The 15,266-nt window shown below is 39.3% G+C and overlaps 1 protein-coding gene across 1 annotated transcript; it reads right to left on the bottom strand.

Moving 5' to 3' along the window:
• Positions 1-3,361: 3,361 nt before the first annotated feature.
• Positions 3,362-15,226, bottom strand: LOC124259929 (CDP-diacylglycerol--inositol 3-phosphatidyltransferase 1-like). Its single transcript, XM_046694156.1, has 7 exons — positions 15,035-15,226; positions 12,967-13,062; positions 8,165-8,220; positions 7,781-7,837; positions 6,958-7,078; positions 6,072-6,244; positions 3,362-4,171 (listed from the first exon to the last, which is right to left on the bottom strand). Exons 1-7 carry the CDS (start codon positions 15,072-15,074, stop codon positions 4,118-4,120), a joined length of 597 nt encoding a protein of 198 aa, XP_046550112.1. The 5' UTR covers positions 15,075-15,226; the 3' UTR covers positions 3,362-4,117.
• Between the last annotated feature and the right edge of the window lie 40 nt (positions 15,227-15,266).

The following is a 15,266-nucleotide window of genomic DNA, read 5'->3' as shown; positions in this document are numbered from 1 at the left end:
TACAAAACATTGTTACATGTTTCTAAAAAAATATATTCAAAATGTAATGTAGCCCGGTTAAAATAAGGGTCTTGCTTACCCACTGCCAGTCTAACTGGCATTTGTTCTTATTATGCAAAACTCTCAGCCGACTTTCCAGGTTGTAATGGACATCCCAGAAACTACGCTGCAACCAGATGAGCAACAGACAGTCAGATTGCACATTTCACATAGCGCCCCATACAGCTGATGTTGGGTGTGTCACGTCCTATCAGTTCATAATTCCTTAACATGAGTGACAGTGTTGATAAATATATTAAAAGTGATCTCATATCACCATATCACAATAAGTGGTAGATACAGAACACAATAAATATCATGTTCTGAACTTGAGGATAACATTCGATGTGAAACCATTAAGCACATGTACAATGCCATAATTCAGTATGCATAACTCAGTTGACTTCAAGAATGTCCCTCTTGTGAATGAATACACTACTCCTGCATGTCACAAGAAGATTTTGGTACATAAAGAAAAATCATTTGACACTTTCTGTGTTCTAATTGCTTGTATGGTAATGGTTAGGCCACATACAAAAATATTCTTGTTTCTCATCCCTTTTTCCAAAATAAATATCAGCTGGGCAGGTGGGTGAATTTATTTTTACATTTTAATTTATTTTTTGTCCAAAAACCCCTTGACTTCTGTGGAAATTTACACCTTTTCTCCAACAAAAAATCAAAACTTAAAAGGGTAATAAAATCCATGCACATTTTCAAAGTCAAAGATGCTTTTTTTTCTAGTGTAAATTTTTTTTAAATATCTCGGGTCGGACGAATTTTTGGTCGAGCGATAATGAAAAACTTGAATATTTGTATATATGGCCTCTCTGGTCCCAATGGATCTCAGACAGTACAGACACTGTACTGTGTGATCTTACTGATTACATGTGATCATGGACATTGTTCATCAACCACTGGTATGTAGAGCCCTGATTGGATTAGCCACACTGAGATATGTGATCACTGCCCCTGCCAGCTGTAGAGGGGACACACAGGAGGGAGCCAACCCCCTCCTTTAGGCACCTGGATGATACTTGTCCAGAAGTGTACACAGCTACCACAGGTATATTGGACTGGACCTTTCCACACAGAATGCATAACCATGCAAGTTCATGATAATTTACAGATTTGTTGCACTTTGGAATAATAAACACAAAATATTTCTGAACATTGAAATACACCTGTACATGTGGGAGGTATGTAATCTCTTTGACTGCATACCAACAAGACCATGGTAAACATGTCAAATACAGGGATGAGAGCATTGTAAAACAGCTCTCCCATAGGGATGAGAGCATGGTAAAGCGACTATCCTATAGGGATGAGAGCATGGTAAAGCAACTCTCCTATAGGGATGAGACACAGGTCAGGATTGTATAACTATTAAAATATACATATAATATAATATGGATTTCTTAAATCTGAAATTACTGCTGTAAAAAAAAATTGTTTTGAAATAATAATGATTGTAAATACTGTACGATACACGAAAGCTATCATGTATTATTTCATTATGAAAATCAATGTCTGTGTAGTTAACTTGAATCAACAGTGTCATTTCCACACACTTTAAAACACAGCATTTCATTTAAATCTGTGGCGCACATTCTCATCAATTCATGTCACACACACAAATGCCCAAATTAAGGCCACTCTCTCTTAAAGGTCAGTTAAACTTGAGGTGAGTGATTCAAAATGACATGTGACTCTGCAACAACTACTTGTGTCTGGGACACAATGTCAGCGACACATGCTTGTGTCTGAGACACAATGTCAGTGACACATGCTTGTGTCTGAGACACAATGTCAGCAACACATGCTTGTGTCTGAGACACAATGTCAGTGACACATGCTTGTGTCTGAGACACAATGTCAGTGACACATGCTTGTGTCTCAGACACAATGTCAGTAACACATGCTTGTGTCTGAGACACAATGTCAGTAAAACATGCTTGAGTCTGAGACACACTGTGTGTGTTATTAGAACCAACCTTTTTAAAAAGGTCCATCTACATGAAAGTTGTTACCACCAATCAACAATCAGCATTATTCTGTATCATCAAAGATGATTTCATATCACAGATAATGGTCGCTAGTCAGACTACACTCTAGAAATAAATACTACTAATTGACAGCATTCTCAACCACGTCTTGCCTGGCTGCTACATCTCTTGACTCTACTTAGTGATCAACAACTTTTCATCTTGAGTACTGAAAATGTGTTAAAAGAATCATAACTATCTGACTGCATCCTACATCAGTAACCGCACATGCTGGTGAGATCAGCCACTGTTCTCACTTCTCTCCGTCCAGATGAATAAGCCATGTATGTTTTCTAAACTCCTATTTGGCAATACTCACACTCACTGTGCCTTTTACAATTGTGTACAAATTATGAGGTGAGGTGAAATTGAATTTAACGTCGTGCTTAAGAATATTTCGCTCATATGACGACGTGCATGCGTGTGTATGTGTATGTGCGGCTGCTTGTACTAGCCTAGACTGAAGCTGGTTTTATAGTACTAGCCCACTGAGATACCATGCCGCAGTGAAGCATGAATACCCCACACAGACACATTATACGCACTCCGAGCCGACCAGTCCTTGTTGTACCCATTAATGCCGAGCGCCAGGCAGGGACCAACAAGTACCATATTTTAACGTCTTTTGGTATGACGCGGTCAGGGATCGAACCCTCAACCTTCCGCTCTCCGAGCGGACGCTCCAACCACTACACCACGGAGGTGGTCGTAAAAACTATGAAAGGATGAGGTATGGTATAGGGAATCAAAATATGCATCATTTAAGAAATTAACAAAGCATTTAGAAATGAAAGTTTCCTGACACACATATATATACATGAATGAGTATTAGACTTTGATAATGTCACCACATGTATATTTTGGAGAGCACTAAGGACAAATGTAACAAAAGGTTGATCTCATGCGTTTTCCAGTATAGTTTATAAATATACACAAAGAACTTAGTTAAGCTCCCCCTGACATAGCTCACGATTGAATGAGCCTTGATCTTAACCCTTTGGACTGCATATCTGGGCCATGACTGGTCGTTGTGTGCAACAAAGGGATCCTCCTGTACAGAACCTGGCCAAATTGGAAGCTGCTTTCAGAATGCCCCTTCAGAGGAACAGGAGGCTGACAGGGGGTATGTGGAGGAGAGTGCTGGCTGTCATACAGTCACATGGAGATTACACTCATATTGACCTTGAATCATGTAAGATATGCAAAATGACATTTCGAATGTTCACATTCACCAATAAATTCAACATTAAACATTCCAGGATCATACTTGTACATACATGCTTTTGAAAATCAGTGTTGTTGTTTTTAAAATGAGCAATTATCATCATAAAATCAACATGGATTGCAATCACTTTGTCATTTTTGATGAGTCGAAGGATCATACGGGTGAAAACAAACTCCTGTTTTTCCATTGTGGTCACCATGAGAAGTTTTGTGTAGGTGTTGAAAACCTATCTTTGCAAAAATACAGGGGGTGCTTAATTAAGTACTTTGTGTATATATGAACACGAGCTAGTTTTTAATCCATGCTGATATTCTTAGGAAATGTGTGGAGAGATAAACCATGCTGGATTCTTTACTTGTTCATAGTTTGACTTAGTCATCTATTCATGTGAACTTGAACAAGCCAGTTGAATACCCACTTGGAGTGTTTAAGGAAGAAAAGGTTGGTATCCACCACTTTACCATACATACATTAGTAGGAAGTGTTCCACAAAAACTAACTGTAACTATACCACATGAGCCCTTGTCTACCTCACACTAACATTGGGGATATACTTCTCAAATAAAATAAACGTTTGCATCAGAACACATCTGGAATGTCAATATAAACATGATGTAAAATAACAAATATATATCATGCCTTGTGCCTGCTAAAGTATAAGGTCAACAAATTATAAAACAGTCATAATATTTTCTTGTTTCTACATCGAGTGAGTAAAGTAACTTCTGTTTATGTTGCATGGCAACATTTCAGTTCGTTTTCTTGTTGCTATGGATGTTGATTGAAGTTTCTAAATGCAGCTGTTCAGCTACTTCTCATGGCAGTCGACCAGGTGTTTGATGTAGTGGTACACATAGAACACCTGAAACACACAACAGTGACATATACAGACATACATCGCCAAACTATAACAGTGAGTGAGTATGGTTTTACACCGATTTTATCAATATTCCAGCGATATCACGGCGGGGGACACCAGAAATGGGCTTCACACATTCTGCCTATGTGAAGAATCGAACCCGGGTCTTCGGCATGACAAGCTTAAGCTTTAACCACTAAGCTACCCCTTCCCATGAACTATACATTCATTTGGGAAATGACCTTCAATTGAGACAATTCAAGGAGAAAGAAAATATTGCAATGGTATTGCAATAGTTGGTCTCAATATCACAATAGCAATGTAGTATGTTGCAATAGTTGGTCACAATATCACAATAGTAACGTAGTATGTTGCAATAGTTGGTCACAATATCACAATAGCAATGTAGTATGTTGCAATAGTTGGTCACAATATCACAATAGTAATGTAGTATGTTGCAATAGTTGGTCACAATATCACAATAGTAACGTAGTATGTTGCAATAGTTGGTCACAATATCACAATAGCAATGTAGTATGTTGCAATAGTTGGTCACAATATCACAATAGCAATGTAGTATGTTGCAATAGTTGGTCACAATATCACAATAGTAACGTAGTATGTTGTAATAGTTGGTCACAATATCACAATAGAAATGTAGTATGTTGCAATAGTTGGTCACAATATCACAATAGTAACGTAGTATGTTGCAATAGTTGGTCACAATATCACAATAGCAATGTAGTATGTTGCAATAGTTGGTCACAATATCACAATAGCAATGTAGTATGTTGCAATAGTTGGTCACAATATCACAATAGCAATGTAGTATGTTGCAATAGTTGGTCACAATATCACAATAGCAACGTAGTATGTTGCAATAGTTGGTCACAATATCACAATAGCAATGTAGTATGTTGCAATAGTTGGTCACAATATCACAATAGTAACGTAGTATGTTGCAATAGTTGGTCACAATATCACAATAGTAATGTAGTATGTTGCAATAGTTGGTCACAATATCACAATAGCAATGTAGTATGTTGCAATAGTTGGTCACAATATCACAATAGCAATGTAGTATGTTGCAATAGTTGGTCACAATATCACAATAGTAACGTGAGTATGTTGTAATAGTTGGTCACAATATCACAATAGCAATGTAGTATGTTGCAATAGTTGGTCACAATATCACAATAGTAACGTGAGTATGTTGCAATAGTTGGTCACAATATCACAATAGTAACGTAGTATGTTGCAATAGTTGGTCACAATATCACAATAGTAATGTAGTATGTTGCAATAGTTGGTCACAATATCACAATAGTAACGTAGTATGTTGCAAAAGTTGGTCACAATATCACAATAGCAATGTAGTATGTTGCAATAGTTGGTCACAATATCACAATAGCAATGTAGTATGTTGCAATAGTTGGTCACAATATCACAATAGTAATGTAGTATGTTGCAATAGTTGGTCACAATATCGCAATAGTAATGTAGTATGTTGCAATAGTTGGTCACAATATCGCAACAGTACAGCAGTGTAACGAATAATACTGAGCCTAAGTTTACTTAGACTGTAAAATAAATCAGCTGCCTGCTGATAACCCGTTGACTTGAGAGAGTGAGTTAGTGAGTTAAAATTTAACATCACCTCGGCAATATTTCAGCCATATAGTGATGACTTGAGAGATGACAAATAGTGCACTTCAAAACGAGGGAGAGATATTACTCCGCATGTGCAATAATTTGGGTACCCTGCATTGAGTAACACATTTTACACAAAGTATTGCAGTTATTATTTTTGCCACATAAACAAAATTTGTTTGAAGGAAACAAATGACATGCAATAACATGTGCTATTTGCTAGAGATAATACAATGAATTGCAGACTTCTTACCTCTACACTTAAGCAGATAGTTCGTCCTATGGTGAAGACTGCGATGCCCACGTAAACGAAGACATCTGGTACCCCTAGTGTGAGACTCAGCACCCCCATCTCATACATGTACATCCATATGGGCAGGATGTGCAGGCTCCCGACTGCATAGCATCCCAGGGGGCTCTTGAAGCCTGCAATACAGAGTTATACTTTGTAGCACACCCACATACATTCCTCTAGTACACTTTGTTCAAGTTGGACGAGTGTGCGGAACTCACCATTAGCCATGACCAGTTGGACGAGGGTAGGGAACTCACCATTAGCCATGACAGTTTGACAAGAGTAGGGAACTCACTATTAGCCATAACCAGTTGGACGAGGGTAGTGAACTCACCATTAGCCATGACAGTTAAACGAGAGTAGGGCACTCACCATTAGCCATGACCAGATGGACAGTAGTAGGGAACTCACCATTAGCCATAACCAGTTGGACGAGGGTAGTGAACTCACCATTAGCCATGACAGTTACAAGAGAGTAGGGCACTCACCATTAGCCATGACCTGACCAGTTGGATGAGGGAAGGGAGCTCACCATTAGCCATGACCAGATGGACAGTAGTAGGGAACTCATCGTTAGCCATGACCAGTTGGACAAGGGTAGGTAACTCACCATTAGCCATGACCAGTTGGACAAGGGTAGGGAACTCACCATTAGCCATGACCAGTTGGATGAGGGTAGGGAACTCACCATTAGCCATGACCAGTTGGACAGTAGTAGGGAACTCACCATTAGCCATGACCAGTTGGACAAGGGTAGAGAACTCACCATTAACCATGACCAGTTGGACGAGGGTAGGGAACTGACCATTAGTCATGACCAGTTGGACAAGGGTAGGGAACTCACCATTAGCCATGACCAGTTGGACGAGGGTAGGGAAATGCTCCTCTGTCACCTTCCAGTTGGAGCCCCTGCTGTGTGTGCTCATGAATGTAATCCATTCTACAAACACCACCAGGTAGCCCCACTGAAACACATGAAGCACTCCACATCAGTGTACCAGCTTCATACACAGCTGATCAACATACAGGGCAGGCTCCACAATGTCCAGTAGGTCAGTCGCTAGAGCAACATAATCTACTAGGAGATTCTCATTTAGCCATATCTCATCAAGATAAACAATCTGATATACTATATATTGGTTATACAGATGACTATGAACATCTTCCTCAACACTTGCCACTTTGTGAAAAAATCCCATTTCCGCAGGTGCAACAGTGAGTGAGTTTAGATTTAAGCTGCTTTCAGCAATATTCCAGCAATATCATGGTGGGTGACACCAGAAATGGGCTTCACACATTGTACCCAAGTTTGGAAATGAACCAAGGTCTTCATCGTGACAAGCAAACACTTGAACCACTAGGCTACCAAGACATACCTCCAACAGTAAGAGTTATTGTATCTGTGATCTCTACTCAGATGGTGATCATATTGTAGTTTCTTACAGGTAGTCCAGGATCATTCTGTTACTTACAACAATCATACCATTGGGATATGTGATTGACTGACTTACTTTGTTTGAAAATTTCAATATGACAAAAAACACATTTTGTTCTGGTCTGATTCCCTGTGATGGCTGTGACCAGTAATCCAACCCTATTTTCACCTCATACACACAAAATGGCCACACTTTGAGGGCCCCGACTGCTATACCACCGTGTCCCCATACCTTGTACAGTGAACACCAGAGCAGGCCTCGGCTGAAGTTGTCAATCACAATGTCAAACTGGAAATAAAGAGACCAGAATGCACAACAAAGCTACATAAGTTGTGTAAGTGTCACCCAGCAAGTGATATCATGAAGGCACAACAAGAGTCTATCATTTAGAATTACCTCTCTGCTGAATCAATGTCATTTGACCAATTCTAATTACTTACTTCGACATTATATACAGTGAAGTTCTGTTAGACCAGAAACCAACAAACCAAGGGAGATTACTCTGTGCCCATTGAACTTTATGACCGGGCCCTTGTTTATCAGGACACTCACTGGGCAGAGTAGCATATGGATTAAAAGGGTGTCACTGTTTTATATAATGAATGTTGCTATTACCCATGCTCCGAAGATCGACGTCTGGTTTAGTTTCCTTGCTGCATACCCATCAATTCCTAGGAGAAAAACACAAAATGATTGTTATTATATTTGGCAAACATGGATGCAATTTCTGTGTAACTTCTTTAACTTCCTTCAGGCCTAACTATTTTACTTCCTGCTGGTGAGCGAGTTGGTATAAGCAGAGCAAGGCTCTTACAAACACTGAATCATAAGATTGGGGGGAAGGGGGGAGAATTTCTACTGACATAAGATTTCATTTTCTTCCAAAACTGTCTTGAATTGTTCCAGTTTAATGTCAACATCGCCTTAGAATCATTCTTCATTTGAATTGACATTCTTTTCTACATCTATTTCTGCAATCATTAATCAATGATTGACCAATGGAATTTGTCCTTGGTGACCTTGAACTCTGACCTATGCCTGTCACACAGGAGGTCATCAGCCTTCAGTTGACTAGTGAGGCTCTCAGTCAATCACACAACAGAGTAGGGGTGAAACGGTATACCGCGGTATTAGTAGAACCGCGGTATTTTGCCTTTTGTTCAGTATATCGTAATGCAATCCGAAAATTCGGTATTTTCAGTTTTCGTACCGTCATTTTATTAACCTTTTTAAACCTTTTCAAAAATCAAATCATTTTGTCAAAATCTATGCATTTCTTTGCTAGATGGCCGCTATTTTCCCGGAAGTAATTTCTCATACACCGAACCGAAACGGACCGAACCAATGGCCTTGTACCACAATATGTACCATACCGTGGTAAGAGCGCACCGTTTCACCCCTACAACTGAGCTGTTTTAATACAAATAGACACCTGTTCGTTTACAGTAGTACACAGGTTTATTTGTGTTTGTTTTTGTTTTGTTTTTAAATTGCTTTATTGCTGTTGAGTACATGAACTTAAAAAACTGTACAACATTATGAGATATCTTGGTACACAAGCTATGGTGGATTTGAGATACCCATGATCACCTCAATGAACACACACTGTGCAAAGATGGCATTGGTAATGGTCGACAACACTAATGTACACTGAGGCTTGTCTCCATGTGACAACACTAATGTACACTGAGGCTTGTCTCCATGTGACAACACACTGTACACTGAGGCTTGTCTCCATGACAACACTAATGTACACTGAGTGACAACACTAATGTACACTGAGGCTTGTCTCCATGTGACAACACTAATGTACACTGAGGCTTGTCTCCATCCAACAACACTAATGTACACTGAGGCTTGTCTCCATGTGACAACACTAATGTACACTGAGGCTTGTCTCCATGTGACAACACTAATGTACACTGAGGCTTGTCTCCATGTGACAACACTAATGTACACTGAGGCTTGTCTCCATGGACTTGTCTCCATGTGACAACACTAATGTACACTGAGGCTTGTCTCCATGTACACTCTTGTCTCCATGTGACAACACTAATGTACACTGAGGCTTGTCTCCATGTGACAACACTAATGTACACTGAGGCTTGTCTCCATGTGACAACACTAATGTACACTGAGGCTTGTCTCCATGTGACAACACTAATGTACACTGAGGCTTGTCTCCATGTGACAACACTAATGTACACTGAGGCTTGTCTCCATGTGACAACACTAAATGTGTCTCCATGTGACAACACTAATGTACACTGAGGCTTGTCTCCATGTGACAACACTAAGGCTTGTCTCCATGTGACAACACTAATGTACACTGAGGCTTGTCTCCATGTGACAACACTAATGTACACTGAGGCTTGTCTCCATGTGACAACACTAATGTACACTGAGGCTTGTCTCCATGTGACAACACTAATGTACACTGAGGCTTGTCTCCATGTGACAACACTAATGTACACTGAGGCTTGTCTCCATGTGACAACACTAATGTACACTGAGGCTTGTCTCCATGTGACAACACTGAGGCTTGTCTCCATGTGACAACACTAATGTACACTGAGGCTTGTCTCCATGTGACAACACTAATGTACACTGAGGCTTGTCTCCATGTGACAACACTAATGTACACTGAGGCTTGTCTCCATGTGACAACACTAATGTACACTGAGGCTTGTCTCCATGTGACAACACTAATGTACACTGAGGCTTGTCTTGTCTCCATGTGACAACACTAATGTACACTGAGGCTTGTCTCCATGTGACAACACTAATGTACACTGAGGCTTGTCTCCATGTGACAACACTAATGTACACTGAGGCTTGTCTCCATGTGACAACACTAATGTACACTGAGGCTTGTCTCCATGTGACAACACTAATGTACACTGAGGCTTGTCTCCATGTGACAACACTAATGTACACTGATGTACACTGAGGCTTGTCTCCATGTGACAACACTAATGTCTCCATGTGACACACTAATGTACACTGTCTCCATGTGACAACACTAATGTACACTGCTTGTCTCCATGTGACAACAACACTAATGTGACAACACTAAGGCTTGTCTCCATGTGACAACACTAATGTACACTGAGGCTTGTCTCCATGTGACAACACTAATGTACACTGAGGCTTGTCTCCATGTGACAACACTAATGTACGCTGAGGCTTGTCTCCATGTGACAACACTAATGTACACTGAGGCTTGTCTCCATGTGACAACACTAATGTACACTGAGGCTTGTCTCCATGTGACAACACTAATGTACACTGAGGCTTGTCTCCATGTGACAACACTAATGTACACTGAGGCTTGTCTCCATGTGACAACACTAATGTACACTGAGGCTTGTCTCCATGTGAACACTAATGTACACTGAGGCTTGTCTCCATGTGACAACACTAATGTACACTGAGGCTTGTCTCCATGTGACAACACTAATGTACACTGAGGCTCTCCATGTGACAACACTAATGTACACTGAGGCTTGTCTCCATGTGACAACACTAATGTACACTGAGGCTTGTCTCCATGTGACAACACTAATGTACACTGAGGCTTGTCTCCATGTGACAACACTAATGTACACTGAGGCTTGTCTCCATGTGACAACACTAATGTACACTGAGGCTTGTCTCCACAACACTAAAGTAAGGCTTGTCTCCATGTGACAACACTAATGTACACTGAGGCTTGTCTCCATGTGACAACACTAATGTACACTGAAGGGCTTGTCTCCATGTGACAACACTAATGTACACTGAGGCTTGTCTCCATGTGACAACACTAATGTACACTGAGGCTTGTCTCCATGTGACAACACTAATGTACACTGAGGCTTGTCTCCATGTGACAACACTAATGTACATGTGACAACACTAATGTACACTGAGGCTTGTCTGAGGCTTGTCTCCATGTGACAACACTAATGTACACTGTACACTGAGGCTTGTCTGCAAGCTCTGTTTCCCACAAGCATGTCTCCTGCAACATATCTGTTAGGTACCATTGCTTACCATCTAGAAGTGCTGAAATTCCATAAAGGATGGTGCAAGCGATAGGATGGTGGAAGAATATAATGGCAACATATAATGATACCAAAAATGTCGCACTCATTGCCATAAAGAAGTTGACTATCCATAGAACTTGGTTTTTCCTTCATCTCTACAACTTCTAAAATGCCTCTCAAAGAACTGATGTCTGATAAGTCGATTCATTATTGAGACGTATGTACATATTTCTATAAATGTTGACTGCTTCTGGTGTCATAGCTTTCCATGGTGTCTCACAGCTGTCTAAATGCACACAGAACTGCAGAAAATATAAAAGGAAAGTTGAAATACATAAATCTACTGTCAAACAAAGTTTCCAGCTATATCACAGCAGTAAATAATGAAGTCTGGATCGTGCAGACCAGTGGATATACGAGCAATGTTGTTGGGGTATGATGGTATGGTGACATACCACCCAGTGATTGAGTTGACTACCCGTCCAACAAGTGACCTCGTACAACCAGCATTACACTCCCATTATTAATTATTCTAAAGAAGTATTCTACTTAATAATACCTGTGAGAAGTATTTACAAGTCAGTGTTGTATCAAAGTAAAATTAACATGCAGCAAACACTGTGAAGATCTGAAAATTTGCATCCTTAAATATATATCAGTTTTAGATTAACTGACAAGCTGGTGAGATTAGAGACAATAGATGACTTATCACCACTCTGGGATCTGGGTATCAGTGCCCATCACATGAGTCAACTACAAAGGGCAACATCACGGTATCTACAATGGCTATGTACACATTATATGAAATAACATCAGCTACGAGCCTTCCTATACACTTGCTGATGAAGACAGCGACAAGGTCATGACTTGTGGAACAACATTGATTTGGAAATGACAAAAAGATTCAGGGCTTGAAAACTTCAAACATCTGTACTCACCCTGTAGGGCGAGTAATATGAACTTTCCACTCGTCTTTCTAAAATTGTACTTTCCCTATAGATCTTGCATCACAATGAATGTAACATTAATTTATTTTATTTCAAAATGTTTGCTTGGAATAAAACTACAATAAACAGTACTTACTTTGCCTTCTGTACAAAATCTTTGACAAAATTGAATTCGTTCACCATTTAAGATAGCTGAAGGAAAAAGAAAAATGTTACTTTAGGGTCAGAAAACGTACTCGTCCTCTAGGACGAGCAAATTATGTTTTTCACTCGCCCGAAACAAATTTTACTCGTCAATACGAGCGGAGTGGAATTTTCGAGCCCTGAAGATTTTAATCAGTTATATTATACCAACACTAATATTCATGAATATCAATCACATCTCTCCAAACCTTATAAGTGACCACACAAAATAAGAGGCATTGTTGAAAACATAGCTTACCATCTAAAAGTACTGAAATTCCATAAAGGATGGTGCAAGCAACAGGATGGTGGAAGAATATAATGGCAACACTGGCCAACACTATTCTGACGTAACCTGCAACACAAAAACAATTAATAATGAATTTCAGCATTATTTTCCATTGCAGAATTTCTAGAACTCTGTCTACCAGACCCTTGAGAATGAATTACAACTGAATCCAGCTCAAGTCAACTGATTTTGCAAGTATAGATTGCCTCAGCAAAAAAGCAAGAAAAGCATCATTCTAAGCTTTGTTTGGATTTTACTTTTATCTGTTAGATAACTTTACTTCTGTGAGTACATGTTGCTTTAAGTTTCTACGACAACTTTATTGATACTTGGGGTCACTTACTTTTTACATAAATTTGGGTGGTGTGTGTGTGTGTGTGGGGGGGTGTCATTCACAATGTACGCTTCTCCATAAAAATCATCATTATACCAGATATCACTGTGTACTGAAGGAAATCAACATACGCAAAATGGACATCGCCAACGTTAATTATTGTCTGTTCATCTACAGTTCTTTGCTTTATGTAATGACATACTAATTTTAAATATATGAATGAATGTGTGAGTTAAGTTTTACGTCACACTCAGCAATATTACAGCTATATGGCGGCAGCCTGTAAATAATCGAGTCTGGACCAGACAATCCAGTGATCAACAGCATGAGCATCGATCTGCGCAACTGGGAACCGATGACATGTGTCAACCAAGCCAGCAAGCCTGACCCCCCCCGATCCTGTTAGTCGCCTCTTACGACAAGCATGGGTTACTGAAGGTTCATTCTAACCCGGACCTTCACGGGTGACTAAATATATGAATAATATTTCATTGTACACATTGGCAATGTGAAATGTTTATGTCTATTTTTAAACAGGTATTATTTGACTCCTTGAGCCTGGAATGGCACTGTATTACTTCACATTTGAGCAAGTGTCAAACTTATTGTCAATTTAAAACTATGTTACATGTTGAGTCTTATCTATCAATTGACATTCCACAACATTTAAGAACTATTATCTGTAAATCCAGGTGTAATAATTTCAGGCTAGCAATTGAAACAGGAAGGCATTGCAATTGAAAGATTTTGCTTATATTGTCATAATAAAAATTTATTTCTTGTTGAAGATGAATTTCATGTCTTGATGATCTGTCAGCGTTATGAAGCCGAAAGAAAATAATGTCTTCATAGTAGTATAAGGAATAGCCCTTCTATGGACAATTTTGTTAAAATTTTGTCAAGTACTGATCAAAATGTAATATTAAGTTTGGCAAGGTTTTTATATAAAGTCTTTAGGATAAAAAACCAACAAATTATAATTGGATCTTCAGTATTTATGCTGAAAAATTGCTTGATAGTTTAGTGTAGCATCTCTATTGTTATTTTACGAGAGCTTTTTTTTGTCTCGTCCGGTGACAATTAAGATACCTGTAACATGACCAGCATGAATACACTTGTTAAAACCCATTTGTAATATGGGCCATGGCCTTGAATACTCAAAATAAATTGTCTGTCTGTCTGTAGTTCCAACATATATTTTGATTTCCAATGCACACAGTTTCTGTTTGTGGCTAGTATAATATTAAAAAACCCACAGAGAACTAGTTACATTTATTGATATCATAATGTCTGTTATGAAAGCAGCATATATATGTTTTATGTATGAAAACCACATCTTCCTCTGCATCATAATTAAACCTTAATTTGCATCAGATGAATATATATTTTTTCTGTTGGTGGTATGTTTGTCTTAAAACCTGTACTGCAGTAAATCTGAGCAATGCGGAACCGGGAGTGTTGCCACGAAGAGATTACATAATATTACTCATCTCGTTAGACTGCAATATATAAAACTTGCCTCAAGCTCAGAGTTGGCCATTATCTCCTTAAACAAAAGATGCGCATTTGACATGTGTGGTGAATACGGTCTGTGTCAACAAGCCGAACTTCTGTCTGACAGTCTTCATTATAAACACGACATGACATGTACCCGTAACTGTAACACCCGTAATGGTGGTGCTCAGCTTTCGATTGCTGACTTACCTATAATATTAGGCACAAACAGCAGCACCTCCCATCCCATCGTGAAGTTTAAACTGGTGGAGGTAAAGGTGACCTCTCACATGATATTACCAGTCATCAGACTCAGCTGTCGTGTAACCCATTGCTTGATGGGAGTTTGTGTTGTCAGCTATTAAGGGTTGTACAAACAACCACGGCTTAGAGGTTACAGCCTTCACCCTTCAAACTGGGCGCTCAAGGTGAAGGTCGCAGT

Source organism: Haliotis rubra, unplaced genomic scaffold (assembly GCF_003918875.1).
Source record: "Haliotis rubra isolate DU_JTF1 unplaced genomic scaffold, ASM391887v1 Scf742, whole genome shotgun sequence".
NCBI lineage: Eukaryota > Metazoa > Mollusca > Gastropoda > Lepetellida > Haliotidae > Haliotis > Haliotis rubra.
The sequence above is the reverse complement of the archived record's forward strand: the minus strand, read 5'-3'. Positions and strand labels throughout refer to the sequence as shown.